We start from the raw sequence: 17,011 nt of genomic DNA, 5'->3' as shown, positions 1-17,011 counted from the left end.
GCCCAGGGCACTGCATCCTGCTAGGGATGGCCCTGGTCATTTGACCCATCTCATACAAGAAATTCTTGATACAGGGGCACTCCCAAAACATATGAGGTAGTGTAGCATCAAGGGAGTTACATTTCAACAGCGGTCAGCATTTATGAGGCCCATTACCATTAACTTATATGGGAACAAGTATATTTGAAAAAACGTCATTTGGTGAATAAGCTGTAGTCTCAGGTCTACAGTTGCTTTTGTAATATTAGACACAATTGTTTTCCACTGGGTTGGAGATAGTGGTCTATCCAAATCTCTATTCCTAGCAACATTCCTAGCAACTTGAACAATTTTCAATCTTTGGTAGTGTTTTTTGGATCAGAAATTGTCAAAGGATATGGCTGGCCACGTAAATCCAGAAAGTTACTTCCATAATAAAAGTCCTGGAAGTTCTGGAGGTCCAAATGCATTTGTAAGTAAATGTTTAATTGGAGATATTTCCCTGCTCCAAAGAAGGGCAAGTCAAATTGTTGAGGAAGATCTACAAATGGTTTAAATTTATCATTCTCAATCAGCAGCAACACAGTTAATTCCTCTCTCCATCAAATCCCTGCACATCAACGTCTGCCACCAATTTTAAAGCTAGGATTCCTCCATAGGAACTCCTCTACATGAAAGAATGGACGAAAGCAGAACTTTCCAGCCAAGTCTGACCAAGCTTACCTCACAGCTATTATTGTGGAACCACTGGAGCCATTAAATCTATAATAATTTGATCCCTATAATGCCTGAAAGTGGGAAAGGTACACCAATTCTCAGTCAACCCAAGGTAGGGTCTGTGCCTATCTCTCACGCTTCTCTGACCCAGATGGAGCAGTTGAGTACCTGGCCCCCAAGTCTGAGAATGACTAGTGCATGAATAAGAGAGAGTAGATTGAAACTCAAAATAAAACTGAGGTGAAGTTGGTAGACTGGGGAAAGCAGTTGGAAACCATGGTAAGAATTATATCTGCTGTTTAGAATTAAAATATATGCCCATCATTTGTTAGTAAAGTTCACACAATCTGAATTTCACTGTTGAATTTATTTATTACATAATTATATAGAAACAGTGGAGAGGACAACTTCTCCAATATACATCTAGCCTGGAAGTTGCAACCATTTCTTTTGTTTGGACACTTTAATACCATCAACTATGCCGTTCTCAATCTGAGATTAGATTGCTGCACTGCACTCTACATAGACCCACACTTTAAATCAGTGTGGAAACCGAAGCTGATAAAGAATACTAAGATCTACCCAATTCTTATTTACTACAAATTCTCACCACAAGCACATTATACAAGTGCTCCATGATCTTCATCAGTTGCCTATTGTTTTCTGTATGTAGTTTAATTTACAGTTTATTTTGAGCTATAAAGACAAATTGCAAGGGACCTACGTACTTGAGAGATGGCCTCTCTCTCCACGTGACACAGTAACACCTGGATACACAAAGGCATTTCAAGTTGGAGCGGCTTTGTATATGAAAGCAGGACCTGTCAATAGAATGTTTTCTGATAGGGCCCCCTCACCTCTGGAATTCACCCTCACTCCTTGATCCAAAATAACCATGTTGACTTTGGACACACTGGAAAACCCATCTATTATCCTCATGCTTTTGGAAAAGTTGGGTTGGTATTTTTGGAAGAGAGATAGAAGAGAGTATTAGATCATTTATTATTGGTTGATTAATTATGTTGCTAAATCTGTTATTCATTTATTATTACAAACTTTATAATTTGTCAAAGATATCTACTGCTACTGTCTATGTTTTAGAAAAATGAAGCAAAATAATTAATTTCTCTAGAGAAAATTAGCTATTTAGTTTCTTAAAATAATTCCAACATGATGTGTAGTGTCTGTAATTTAATGACACTGGACTCAATCCAGCTTTCCACTTCTGAGAGTTAGGAATACCGCCAATAAATTCAATGTATTTATACCAGTGAAAAATTGGTGAGAGTTCAAACTTAGCCTCATCTTGTCTAATTCTATTTCAACACAGTTAAACAGTATTTTAAAATATGCCCAATTCTAGCTGTGATCCTACACACCCCTGTATTTACACCATACACACTTCTGCAATATTTGTACAAAATATGCCTTGTGAGGTATCAGATGAAAGCTAATAAGATGCTGGTTATTAATATCATTGTAAAATGCACGTATTAACCTTACATATGAAGTTATGAATTTCCTTTGTATAATGTTACTAGAAAACATGTTTAACACAAAAACAGCCTAACCTGGATGAACAGGACTGTCCTACACAAAGGAATGTGGATTTACCTCAATTTACATATTAGCCATAAACAAAGCTATACACACTAAACCAGCGGGAGTTATCCTGAGCCTGTAGTCGAGAGACAGAGAATTAACATGGCTCCTATACCCCAGAGAGACACAGGAGACTGCATCTCTAGGAGGTCTTTCTGAATTTTAAGACAAAGAAATCCCGTTGGAAATATAAGGCACACAGAGAGATTCCATCTTTTGCCTACACCTGACGAGACAAAAGACCCAAGCACTTTTTGCTCTGTGCCTTGGGTCCTGGCCAGAGGGTCTGGTCAGCCAAGTTGCCAGAATGACTGGTGAGAAAACTACCTTGAGCAAAGTCTGTAGCTTATGTTAGATCTTAACCATTAGAAAGCATATGTTTATGCTTCAATCCCTTCTAACTGGTATCACCTAACCTATTTTTGTTGTTTTTAACACACTTCTTGGCTTTTTACTATAATCCAGCTCAATGCTATGTTTAAACTGAAAGGATTGTCACTACAGTTAAACTGATAAACTGTACATTTGTCCCTTTAAAGGAACTATAGTCCATATTGTTTCCCTGAGTGTGCCAGGAGAGGACCAGACACTTCAGGACAGATGGCATGGGGGAAATTCAGGACGGGGGGGGGGGGAAATGTACTGGGGTCACCCTGCAAGCATTAACCCAAGCTGCTGTGTTGTAGGCAGGCTCCTCGGGGGTCACAGCACTTGAACTAGGGCTACACAGCACACAGACACTCAGGGAACTACATGCTCCTCTGCTGGCTTTTGGTGCCTAGGCAGTGAGACATAGGTACAGAGCATTTAAGACACCCACCTTTACAGGGCAGGCTGTCACACAATCTCTCGCTCATCCGGGTTGAACCCCGAAACATTACAATAGCACAAAATACTATCCTCAGATTAATGACCTCATATCAAAGCATAGCATCTTACAGAAGGTTTTTGATATCTCTGTTGAGACATTTTGAAATCAACAAGTGCAAATTAGAGATTAACTGTTTCTTGATGAAGAACATAACAAAATACATTCATAAATCCTAACATTGCTTTGAGGGTTAAAAAATGCTTTTCTACCCTAAAAATCATCTGTGATCCTTCTTTACCCATAATATTGTGCTAAAGAAATTCAGAATGTCAATATTTAAAGAGCAGGATACTGAAAAAAGTAAACACAAAAACTTGTTTTGAATGCATTGAAATTAGAATGTATACACCCATGATAAATTCCAGCAATGGCAAAAGTCTAGAAGATAGATGTGTACAATTCCTGGAATGTATTATTAATTAGTATTATTACACATAATATTGTATTAAATAAATACAATACCTTAAAAGCATCATTTAAAGTGAAGTTCTATTCTGAAAAGCAACTCTGTGATAATGGCACCATAGCGTTCCATGTAATTTTCTCAATAATTACAGATCAAATGCACTCAGTTTACAGTTCAACATTTTTTCCTAACTGCCAACTGTGCCCACCCAACCAGGACTCAGAGCCAACCAGTCTCCTTTATTCTTGCACCTTTGTAAGAAGTTTTAAAGGTTCCACAGGCGATACTGACCTTTAATTACATTTGAGGCACCCCACTGTCTTCTGATTAAGTCCTCAGCAACACCCATCCAACACCACTGCCATCAGTGAATTTGCACAGGTGTAATTTATTGCCTGTACTGGAAGCTTATTCATATTATTGTTTATGCAGGATATCACCAGACATTATTAACTTAACCATAATTAAGGCTACATTTTAGTTACAGGTATTTTTAGTAAAAGTCATGGCCAGATCACGGGCAGTAAACAACAATTCATGGCCCGTGACCTGGCCATGACTTTTACTATACACCCCAGACTAAATCTTGGGGGCGGGGCAGCCTGGGACCCCTGCTGGTACTCCTGCTGGTACTGGGGGGTGGGTGGGTGGGGCTGGCACCTCACAACTTCCTGGAAGTAGGGACATGTCCGTCCCTCCCTCAGCTCCTAGCTCCATGCGCTGCCCCTGCCCCAAGCACCAGCTCCGCAGCTCCCATTGGCTGGGAACCATGGCCAATGGGTGCTGCAGGCTTGGTGCCTGTGTGCAGAGGCAGGATGCAGAGCTAGGAGCTGAGGAAGGGAGGGACATGTCACCAATTCCGGGCCCCCCCCCAAGGTAAATGCTGCCCAGGGCCTTCACCCCCTCCCATCCTAGCTGCTCAGGCGGCCCCCAGGCTAGCCACAACAGCCGCTGCAGAAGTCACAGAGGTCCTGGAAAGTCATGGAATCTGTGACCTCCATGTCAAACTCGCAGCCTTAATCATAATTCCTTTATTAAATTCGAAGGCCAAATTGTATTTATCCAGTTGCATCAAATGTGCCTTCCGTGCCTAAGCAATCATCACAGCCATAACAACATACAGTTATAAATAAAGATCTGGTACTTACAGCATGATTAGGCCATGGGTGCTCAAACCCATGTTGGACTCGTTGGCTCCAACCTAATAATGAATCTTTTAAGAGTTATTCTTTAACAGACAAGTTATGCCATTGCTAATTGCTAACTTTAGCAAAGATCCAGTTTTGGGAAGTTTGGGGTTGACCCCTTTCCCTTCCTTGAGTAGACAAGACATTTATGACTTGGGTCTCCTACTTTAAGGTAACACTGATACACTAAAGGTAACTGTTTACATTACTTGGAACAATTCCTGATAAGAAAAAGAGAAGCCTCTAATTATCAGTCACATTTTCAGCTCAGCATTTTTCCAAAACTTGTCTTGTCACATTCCTTTTAACTTTTTAATCTATTATTTTCAAGGCCTTGTTACATTTTCCCCTATATTTTCAATGTCTTTCCATGTTGCTAAAACCCCATTATTTCACTTCAACTATGAAAAATGTATTTTTATTCATTCCTACATCCTGGTACATATTTTTGGTTGTGGCTTTTGTATAAGTCTATGTGTTATTTTTTCCATATTAAATACCTGGGAAGAAAGTAAAATATATATGTTTGTGTATATGTATGCATACTCATACAATGTAATTGCAACTCCTGCTTAACAGTAATTTTCATTCAAACTCTCTGAAGGGTATTGTGACAGGTAGACTAGGCCCAGAAGCCCTCTGCTGAAGGTCTCAGGATCCTGCCCCATCCCATCCCAGAGAGGAGCAGAAGAGAGATGCTCCAAGCAGCTTAGAGTGGCTGCAGGGGAAACAGCCAATCGGGGCCAGGAGGCCCATATAAAAAGGAGCAGCAGAAACGGAGTCAGTCAGTTGCTGCCTGGAGCTGGGAGAGGATTGTGTTCCTGGCTGACTGAAAGAGCAGCAGTGTGGACAGGGACCAGGGGAGCTAAGAAGGTGCTCCTGGCTAGCTGCTGGGATTCAGTAAGGACTGAGCCCAGGGAAGGCTGCAGGTAGACAGTGTCTCCAGGGAGGAAGTTCTGGGGCAGGGGTGGCCAACCTGTGGCTCCAGAGCCACATGCAGCTCTTCAGAAGTTAATATGCAGCTCCTTGTATAGGCACCGACTCTGGGGCTGGAGCTACAGGCACCAACTTTCCAATGTGCCGGGGGATGCTCACTGCTCAACCCCTGGCTCTGTCACAGGCCCTGTCCCCACTCCACCCCTTCCCTCCCCTGAGCCCGTGACACCCTCACTCCTTCCCCTCCCCCGCCGAGCCTCCCGCACGCCACAAAACAGCTGATGGGGAGGGAGGGAGAGACGCTGATCAGTGGGGCTGCCGGGGGTGGGAGGCACTGGGAGCGGGGAGGGGGAGCTGATGTGGGGCTGCTGACATATTACTGTGGCTCTCTGGCAACGTATATTAGTAAATTCTGGCTTCTTCTCAGGCTCAGGTTGGCCACACCTGCTCTGAGGGTACACCACATATCAGGCTGGGAGAGGTAAAGACTGTATACCCCAGAAGGGATTTGTTCTGATCCATGTGCAGATAGTGTGTGAGACTTGGATGGAGGGCTAAGTCACTGAAGACCCACCAAAGAAACCATCAACCACCGGGGTGCTCATGAGAGGTGGGTGCCACCCCACTCCACAAACGGAGAGACTGCTGGCACACAAGGAGGCACTTGTGAGAGGTGGGTGCTGACCCTATTATGGTTATACAGAATATTTAAGAATCAGGAAAGTTTATTATAAAATAGTTAAACCCATTATGTACAAGACTGCATGTTATATATGGAGCAAAATTATTCATTTAGTGTATACTAGATCTGAAATGCTGGTCCTAGCTTGGGGCTGTTTAAATAACTATCTCCTCTGTATACAACTGAATGCTGGACTGTCCTGGTTTCTGTAGAATGAGTACTGATCCAGTCTAGTCCACAAAGATAAGTTTGTCTCAGTAAGTTCGTCATGTTGCATACATTATGTTGTGCTGTCCTTACAGGGTTTGTCTATGACCTTTTCCTGTATCATAAATTGCACCATTTTAACAAATGGTTAATTTTGGTTAAATTAAAACAGATTTAGTTAAATTGGTACAAATTCCTATGTGCAAAATTAACTAACATCCTTTAGTTAATGCTTTTTTTAAGCACCACATAACTATCCTTGTCTACACTAGGTGCTGTGTTTAAATATGTTATCTCGTGTGGTTAACCCTAGAAAGAACTACTGTGTTCTGCATGTATGACCTTTATTTGGCGTATGCAGTCTGGTCAAGCCAAGCCACAGCATTCTTAATAATGTTCAAAGCATGTTATATGTATGACATATAAAGATAAAGAAGAAACACTAAAAGCATATCTTAAGTATAATACTATGTCTTTCTTGAAGGGGAAAATGTCCAGTATCTGACACTGATTTAAGAAGATAATGTTCAGATGAGAATATGTGGCCTGATACTATTCCCACTTATTTAACTGGGAACAGGAATGAGCCCCCAGAGAACAGCATATCTTGCAAATATCTAAAGAAAGAAAAAAAACTTTGATAAAAAGGAAAAAATAACTTTAAATACTATCTTCAGCTACAAAACACTCACATGCAGAGTCCCACAAGGCTCAGTCATCTCCCCCATGTTATTCCACATCTTTATGAAATTGTTGGGAGAGCTGATGAGACAAAATGGACTGAAGTGCCAACAGTATATAGATTATATCCAGCTTTACATCTCCTTTATACAAAAATAAAGTGCACCATCTCCCAGATTTCTTATTGCAAGATTCGGGTGATCCTATTAGGAAGACAGAAGATCCTTGAAGAACCTGTTTCCCACATAACATAACAAATTACAGAAGGCATCTCTTCTCAGAATTGTTCAGCATCTTTAAGGGGTCCTTTTAAACTCTTCAGTGCCACTGGATGCTCAAACAACCATGACACCAAAAATCATCCACTTCCATCTGCTATTCGCTAGAAGACAGTACTCCAATCCCATGAAACTCTGAACTGGACACTGCGATTCGTGCATTCATGACCTCCAGAGTAACTACAAATTCAGCAGCCCATGTGCATAGCAACACAGGTCATCCTGAAGCTCCTCTCTGCACTAGAATCTTCCACTAAATACAAAATCCAACTCAAATTCTCTGCCCTGATACTAAAGTCTCTCCATGGGATTGGCTCCAGCAACCTGAGAGATCCTCTCTTCCTCTACGATCATCATCATCTCCCACTACAGCTATGTTCAATTCACTGTCAACCAATAGGGGGAGACTTATGAGCACAGAATACCAAATTTTCACAGGTGCTAGACAGAGTATGGAATACATTCCTTCAAAAAAAAAAAATAACCCTGGGTATCGCTTCTAGAACCAATCGCAAAACTCATTTCTTGGATGGAGCCTTTATTCAATAATGTCTTCACACATGTGGACAACACACCCATTTAGTCACAAACAAATATCATAGAAACTAGACAAGTTATTTCTCCTATAGGTTGGGAAGGTAGAAAGAGATATTATTATTGAAGCTCCTACTTTTAAATATTTGGGAAGTGCTCAGTGGTGGGGACACACAAAACAAATAACATAGCTTTTGCTTTTTCCTATAACAATTTTCAGGGAGAATAGACTTTTCAGTATTTCTCTCTGTTTCTTAGTTGCTTTCTACAGCACTCGGCAAACAGATGACCAGGGATTTGTTTGTACTCCTTGTACGTTGGCACATACCTTTTCTTTCCAGTCACATACCATCTGAGAAAGTAATGGTAAAAGTCACATCTTATCCTTAGCTCATGCTAAATTTTTTTTTTTTAAAAAAGGGGGAGTTGGTCTCTTGAAAACTGGGCACATAAAGCAAGTGTCGTGGGTACAAGACTTTTGTGACTGAGTTTCTCTCCTCCCATCTCCTCCTCAGATGCTACCTGTATTATAGAAACATTTTTAGAAGGGATTTCACTTCATTATATAAATTGCACTTTACTACAAAGAAAGATTTTGCTGGGAGAAGAGGTTTGGAAAGTGAGAACGTGGCACTGGCAGTGTTCTTTACTAACAAACTAAAGAAAAATGGCCCAATTTATCCTTGATATCTAACTAGGGACCATATAATAGGACCACTTCAGATATAACAGTTCTTCTGGAGTTATTTGGGGCCAGTTGCCTTTTTGATTGAGGATTTAATTTCACTACATCACCAGCCACCAAAATAGCTGTGTGATTTCAAATCTCCATATGTTCCATTGTGTGTCTGTGTGTGTTTACGAACATACGTGTGTACACACACACACACTTCTATATCTTGACTAGCCTGTATCTTGAAAGCTGGGAGGCAAAGCAGTTAACACTTTTCCCCTCAGGACACCCTACTCAAATCCTATTAGGCTACAAGTGAAAGTGAGTGATGACCTCATCCTACTCCCCCAGTTGTGAACACTACAAAACCACCTCAGTCTGGTAAGACTGACAGTCCCTCTTCAAGAGAGGTCCAAAACTAGAATAGATAAAGGGAAATAGAATTAAGTGATTTGGCAGCAGCAAGAAAAAATTTGTAGTTGCTTGACAGTCCTCTTAGATCCTCCTTTACTTAAATAAACTCAAAACACTACCCCCCCTAAAAAAAACAACCTCTCTTTCATATTGAAATAAAAGCCAGTATGCTTGAGCTAAATTAAGTTTCAATTTCCCACATAAAAAGAGAATGATAACCATAAGAGAAGAAATTTAATGTCCACAGTGACTACTGTAAGTTCCACTCTGAGTATGGTTTGTAACATCAATCAAACCAAAGTTAGGAAGACATGGTACTTCAATAACCCCAAATAATTCATATGACACTTTGTGATAAATTCATCCCATTGACTTCAGAAGAGTTGCATCTGAAATGAATTTGGCCAGGTAAATCTCAAACACTGTCCAGCAAAAGAACACCTCATGAAAATCCATACGTTATCAGCAGTAACTAAAAACCCCTCCCCCTCAAATAAAAAAAAGCAATGTTATTCAACAACTTCTCAATCTCTAAAAATGTTGGTCAACACATACTTTGTAGACTAACAAATATTTTAAACATTTTTCCACCACCGTCAGCCCACAAGTGGTCAGAAGACACTATAATTAGGACCCTACTTAACTTGCGATATTGCAGAATCCTCAATATCAGGCTTCTTTCCCCCACACCTCCGCCGGAGCCAGGAAGCCACCAGTGGAAAATCTCAGAAAAGTAATAATGTACTTCATTACCACAAATAATAAGGTCCATTATTACTTTTCCATAATTTTCCATAGCTTATCTGCAACTTAGCTGCAATTTTTTCATGATGATCCTGCAATTTCAGCAGGGACTTAACTATAATACAATTAGATGTATCCTCAGACTTTTTATATTTTCAAGTACTGTTTTTGATCACACTCCTTTCATATCTTGATACAGATTTATGTGCAGAACTCCCAGTAAAGTCAGTTGACATTTTGTGCAAAAATCAACAATAGGATATGGTTTTCAGAAATATAACATGCAAATAATAGAAATATTATCAAAGAATGTTACCTTTAAATTTCCACAATGGGAATGGAAATTCTGCCTGGATCAGTGCCACTTGATACTACTCTATAAATTTTAATAATAAAATAGGGTCTACACCAGTACTATCCTTCCCATATGTAAATATGAATATTTCTAAAAGAAAACATGCAGTGTTGTTGTAGCCACATTGGTCTCAGGATATTAGAGAGAAAAAGTGGGCGAGGTAGTATCTTTTATTGGACCAACTTCTGCTGGTGAGAGACAAACTTTTGAGCTTACACTCCTGAAGACACCAGAAGAAGAGCAATGCGTAAGCTCAAAAGCTTCTCTTTCACTGACAAAAGTTGGTCCAATTAAAAACAGACTTTCACCTACCTTGTTTCTCAAGGAAAATATGTAATACTATGAAGTCTGATACATTTCATATGGCAAAGCAATGTGTTCTCTACTGCACAAAAATATTTGTATGCAGTGCTGAGCTAACCACTTCCCACGCATCTTTCAAATTGTGTATTAAATATTTTTACTTTTTCAAAACTAAAAACAAGACTCTATTGGCCATTTTGTTTTGCTAAATTCTGTGTTCTCAAGTGAGTCGAGAAATGTCAGCACACCCAAAACCCTCTAGCATAGATGTATAACTCCTATCTGTCAAACCCTGTATAATCTCTTGCATACAAATCACATATCTTTATCTAGAGAAGGGTAAATTTCAGCCTTGCTAAATTTTGAATAATAAATACCTCCAACTATATGAATGTTTACTATATAAATGTTTTCATAACTCCTTTGTTTCCCCTCCCTTCTGCAATAAACAGGATGTTTTTATTTTGTGGCTCAGTCATTAGAATGTACCTTTTTTAAACAGAAAAATGTGCTTAATGCATGAATAGAAATGTAGAACCCTGAGTTACTGATTCTTATACATGCTACAGTTTCTTGTCAAGGGGTATGTAACATGTACCAATTTAAAATTCTTTTTTGTCTAAAAAGCAGAAATACCTTCTGGAATTCCACATTAAATATTGCCCAAGTGCAAAAGCAAGGTAGCATACGGTTAATCCATTCCCTTTTCTCCACAAATATAACTAAATGAAAAAGTGTTCATGCAATAGTAATACTATATAGTTTGGACTCCAAAAAAGAAGAAGCTGTGCTGGCTTCCGACATTGAAAGGCAGCCCCACAGAGTGGAGGTAAAAGCCTTTCCACCCTGTTCCCTGCACAGTATAGAAGGCCGCTGGAGCAGCCATCAAAAAATGCAGGAGGAGGTTTGATGTCTGTAGACACTTTCAGTAACTGAACCAGAGGCACCAGCTCACAGGCATTTTTCCCTTATCCTTCCACACTTAGTCTGAATTTATGACAGGGAAAGGCGAAGGAGGATACATTGGCCCTGATCCTTTGGCCCAGCTAAGGAGTGTTTTAGTACAGAACCCAAGTGGGGGGAAAAAGGTGGCTGTACACCACCTCTGCCTTCTTCCTAATGCTGGAGCACAGCTCAGCTACTGGCACAAATCAGGGCCTGTCTAACTTATGCTAACTTGTAACAGTGGGGTTGTTACATCAGCCATTCTTTGCTGGAACGAAGCTCACTTTAGCCACATTCAGTCTGAACTCCTACTTGGGGTAGAGGGACCATACCTGTTGAAAATTTCCTCATGCCAGGGGAATCCTCTCTTACTAGTTTGTTTCAGTTTTATGCCCCCTTTGCATAGGCAGACCAGTGCAAATGGGCCACACTGGGGTCAGGATCTGGACCACTGGATCAACATGATCCAGAAACTGAAACAGAAGGATGGAGAAGGAAAGGCAAAAGAGGAGGGAGATGGCATTCAGGTGAAAATGTAAAAAAAAAACCAAAAAAAAACCACAACCATACACCATAGAACTAGACATGTACCTTTGACATTTTGCTTATATGATCTCTATTACTAGGTTTATATCTTGTCTGTTTAATTGTAAATTCTTCAAGGCACCATGGCTCCTTGTGTGTTTGTTCAGCAAGTAGCACTAGGAGACTGAGATCCTGAGTGGAGCCTTTGGTCACTACTGCAATACAAATATAAAATAATAATACAAAAATTAAATTCACCAATTTCCCCAAAGTATACATTTTACAGTACACAATTTAAAATACAGAATAATACATCATGCTGAAACAAATAGGAACAGTTGTTCTGCATAAGCAAACAGCAACTGAGTTATGACTGGTTTTGCATTTCTTGACTTTTTGCAACTTGAGTTATGAGGACTGGAAAGTCTGCCTTACAGTGACAGAAAAACAATTTATTTATCTTCTCAAATAAAAGATTAACAGATCACTTGATTATAATCCATGTACCTAGTCTGGGAGAAGATTCACTTTAAATAGAGGGCTCTTCAATCTACCAGACAAAGGTGTAAAAACGAGCCAATGGCTAGAAGTCTAAACGAGACAAATTCAAACAGATTTTAAACAGTGAGAAGAATTTACTGTTTGCACTACATCCCTTCATGGATTGTTCATTCTCCATCACTGCATTCAATCTTAATATCAAAACTGGACATCTTTCCAGAAGATATCTGGACTCGTAGAAACAATCCTCAAATCATGCAAAGGGCCAGCTTCCTCCAAGACAAAACTGACTTCCTCCACAAACTTTGCAACATTAACAATCTTCCACAGAACATCATCCTTGTCACCTTGGACCTCATTTTCCTATACAGTAACATCCTTCACAATGGTAGCATAGCTGCCTGCCTCAAATATTTACAAGACAATGGACAGCCCTCAGATATCCACTCCAAATTCATCCACTGCATCCTTACCCATAACAATTTTACATTCCACAACGAACACTTTGTCCAAACCATGGGAACTGCCATGGGTACTGGGATGGCTCCCCAGTATGCCAAGCTCTTCATGGGCCATCTTGAAGAAGAAATTCTAGACAAGCACACCACAAAACCAAGGATATACCTGAGCTACATCAATGCTATTTTCATCCTCTAGACAGGTGACTTAAATTCCCTCAGATTTTCACCACAAATTTCAACCACCATCTGTCCATTAAATTCTCTCTCAAACACTCCCATGCTAGCGTCAACTTCCTGGAGACCACGATCAGCTTCAACAATGGAACCCAACAGACAACAATATACAAGACACTCACAGATTACCACACCTATCTTCATAGATCCAGTAACCTCCCCAAATACATCACAAAATTTATCCCTCCCTCTTTTCCCTGCAAACCCAGCAAGTATCTCTGAAGCCAGGCACTCCTCCCGGCCACCCTCTCGCCCTGCGACTCCCACGGGGGGGGGGGGGGCGGAACACAAAGTCCCCCAAAGAAAGTTTATTGATGATCAGAAAATAATTCGGGGGGGGGGGGGTGCGACAGGCTGCCAATCAGAGACCCTTCCCCCGGGCCGCCCTCCCCCGGCACCCGGCGCCGCCGAGCGGAGGCGAAGGAAGCGCTTCCAGGCTGGCCGGAGGCGGCTGATGTGAAACACAAACCCCCGACGGGCACGGACACCCCGAGCCGCCGCCCCGGCCCCGGCCCGTGCATCTGCCCACGGCAAGTGCGAGCCCCCCCAGCGGTCACCCAGCAGCCGCCCCCCAACCGGCCCCAGCTCCTACCTGGCCGCTCCCGCACCGCCACTGTCCCCTGGGCCGGGGGCTGAAACCAACAAAACCCGTCACCCAGGCAACGAGCGGGGCCCGCCTCCTCCGCCCGGACCCACGCTGATTGGAGAGAGCCGCTTGACCGTCCCGGGGGTGGGGGGGGGGGCAGGAGGAGGCGGTGCCCGAATCTGAGCACGTGGTGAGCGGGGGTTAGTTACCGTAGCAACGGAGCAGCTGGGGAGGCGGACGAAGAAGAGCTGTGCGTGAAGGGGCGGGGGAACCAGGGGGAGCTTGGGGCGGTCTTGGGGCGCATGCCCAGCATTCCCGTACGATTAAGCCCTTTACGTCATGGCGCTAGTGAAACGAGCCTTGCGCTGTGCATTGTGGGAAGGGCTGCGGGTCCCGCAGGAGCAGAGAGCCCCTGCCCCGGAGCGCTTCCAAGCTAAGCGTGGGGCTCGCTGCGGCAGGGCGGGGAGGCGGTCACACGGTGACAGCGCCAGCCGGAGGGCGGTGTACTAGGCAAGGGCAGCAGGTGTCCAGGAGTGAGTGTCTGGAGGGTGGCCTGCTGTCTTCATGCAGTTTTACAGTACGTGAGTGTGATGCAAATGAAAGTGTGAAAATACTTGCGGGAATACTAGACTAATGGGAAACAGACGTTGGGGGCGGGAGCTGGCCCTGCATTAATGCATATGTGTAAGAGATGATCAGTAGGGGAAAAGTCCTTCCTGAACCCAAATGTGGTGGTCAGCTCCACCCTGAGCATGTAGGCAAGACCTAGCAGACAAATATGTGAGAGAGAATTCCTTGTAGTAAGGTTTCATGGTAATCATTCACCTTTCCCCATAAACACTGTACTGAGTTGGTTTACAATAAAAATAATTTATTAAAAATAGGACATAAGTTAAGTGATGCCAAATAAAGGAATAAAGTTAGATAGTGTTACAAAAAAGTAAGTTTAAAACATGAATCTAAAATATAATCTTGCAAGGCACAGACTTTGTTCAAGATAGTTTCTTAGACCGGTCATTCTTCTTCCTAGCCATGGTTAACTTTCGCTCAGTCAGGACCTTCCACAGAAGTATAGGAGACTGGTTCCCTTGTCTTACAAGGTGGAAGATCTTTGCCTAATCAGGTTTCTCACCTGTATCAGTTTCCAGAGACTTCAACTCCTGCCACCTTGTTTGAAGGACTTACCTTGCTCAGATTGCAAAAGCTTTGTTCCCTTCTGCCCAATTCAGAGGTTCTGAAACTGTGGTCCGTGGACCACCAGTGGTCCGCAAGCTCCATTCAGGTGGTTCACGAATAGTTCCCTCTAAGGTGCGCACCTGGGCAGCTGCACATGAGAGAATGAAGGGCCACCCACCTTATTAGTGGATCCATGCCTGCATGGCTCCACTAATTAGGTGCCTGGACCCTGGAGAAGATGTACATGTAAGGTGAGGTGGTGGCCTTGGGGGGAATAGGGGGTAGGTGGGAGAGGTTAGTAGGGTGAAAAGAGGGGGTGGGGGGGAATTTGGGACATGCAGGGCTGCGGCGACCAGAGAAAGAGGTAACTTTCCCCAGGTCCTGGGCTGCAGCTGCTGGGTAGAGTTGGCCCTCTTTCCCAGACTCAGATCTGTGACTGCTGTGGCAGGAGAGACGACAACCCCCCCCCCCCCTCCGGCTCCTTCCCAACCCCAGCTCGGGGGCTGCTGTGTGTGTGGGGGAGAGAGAGCACATCCATTGCATTATAAAGGTAGAACAAAAGAAGTTAATTATTAAGAGGTTTTTTTATATAGTGCTTTTATCCAAAGCACTTTACAATAGTTGGCTAATGGTACAAACAACATTTGGAAAGATCATTAAGTGGGCCGCCGAGACCCTCAGCAATTTTCAAGTGGTCCACAAAAAAAAAAAAGTTTGAGAACCACTGGTCTAATGGATGCCAAAGATGGCTTCTGTCTTTGCATATATCTTCCAAAGTTCAATGACTTCCCCCACCCTCCCAAAGAAGCAGAATGACCTCATGCTGTTCTTACCTTCTTTTGGACTTTCCATCCCCTTGAAGCTTCATTTATGTAGAACTCAGCCATTGGTTTTGGTCACACAGATACAATGGATTTTGTTTTAGCTGCTCTGAAAAAACTCTTGCAGCAGCTTAGATAGAGATCTGCAGGAAAACTGAAAAGGGGGTTTTAAAACATTGTGAAAATCACCTCTCCAGAGTTGAATAATAATGGTGGGTGACAGTATCATAATGTCTTAGCTTGCATAAAAATATAGTTAGTTTTAGAAGTAGGGCTTTAAATAAGTAATGATCATTTATAGTTAAAAATCCAAAATGGCCACCACAATAATTCTCTATTAGAAAACATCAAAATGGAGGATCACACTATATTAACGAATAGCTGATGCCCTGTGTGGATCGGTAAAAGGGAGGTGAGAATAGGATCGGTGGCATAAGAGGCAGCGAGGATTGTAGCCAGTGTAAAGGATTGGTACATAAAGGGCAAAGCTAGCTTTGCCTCTTCTGCACCAACACCCTTATCACGAGGCACTTGTAACCCCAACCCAATCCCCGCACAGGAAGAAGGGTTAGAACTAGAGTTATAGCCCATGTTCTGTCAATAATTTAGTTTTATTAAAGGAATTTGTAAGTCCGGAGTGATCAGGGTTATAACCCTGGCCACACCCAAGTCCCAACTTCCTTAAAAAAACATAGGTGGTTATACCTGAGACCAGTGCCTAGCTAAGCAAGGAATAAATTAGAATGACAGCAAAAGGGAAACTGAGGCACAATATAATACTTTAGAAATAATGTTGGGAAACAACTTAGAAGATTGTTAGAAAGGTAGGATGCGGTCCTTGGAAAGAAAAATGCGTTCACTGGACCTGGTGCTTACCAGCAACTGTGTGAGCAATGGGTTCAGCCTGAGAAAAAAAGAATTCTCAGGAGAGCCTAGTGAAAAGGAGAAAAAGTGAGCTGCTTTACAGAGTTTGCAAATGGTGGCTGGAGTTTTATGTAAGGAAATAAATAGTTTAAGGCTGAGGAAACGAGTTAGTTTACTAATTCCTCTTTTTCTATTTTAGAACAGAGATAAATGAATGGAAGATGAAAGCAGAAAAGTTATCTGAGGCATAAGAAAAGCTAAAGGGAGAATTAGCTAATTCACAGAAGGAATTAGTTAATTCAAAGGTAGAGGCTGAAGTTTTGAGAGCC

At 42.1% G+C, this 17,011-nt stretch overlaps 1 protein-coding gene across 5 annotated transcripts in view; it reads right to left on the bottom strand.

The window, feature by feature from the left end:
• WDR17 (WD repeat domain 17) overlaps positions 1-13,921 on the bottom strand; it is a 121,355-nt gene extending 107,434 nt beyond the window's left edge. For 4 of the 5 annotated variants that reach the window (XM_073341675.2, XM_078852511.1, XM_073341679.2 and 1 more), the window contains exons 1-2: positions 13,828-13,921; positions 12,106-12,254 (exon numbers count right to left, since the gene is read on the bottom strand). In XM_073341675.2, the coding sequence (XP_073197776.2) occupies positions 12,106-12,114 (9 nt within the window). In that variant the 5' untranslated portion in view covers positions 12,115-12,254; positions 13,828-13,921. The remainder of the gene's footprint in view (positions 1-12,105; positions 12,255-13,827) is intronic. The other variant, XM_073341677.2, reaches the window with a different exon arrangement.
• Between the last annotated feature and the right edge of the window lie 3,090 nt (positions 13,922-17,011).

This window comes from Lepidochelys kempii, chromosome 4 (assembly GCF_965140285.1).
Source record: "Lepidochelys kempii isolate rLepKem1 chromosome 4, rLepKem1.hap1, whole genome shotgun sequence".
NCBI classification, from domain to species: Eukaryota; Metazoa; Chordata; order Testudines; family Cheloniidae; genus Lepidochelys; species Lepidochelys kempii.
This window is presented reverse-complemented; position numbering and strand designations above follow the sequence as displayed.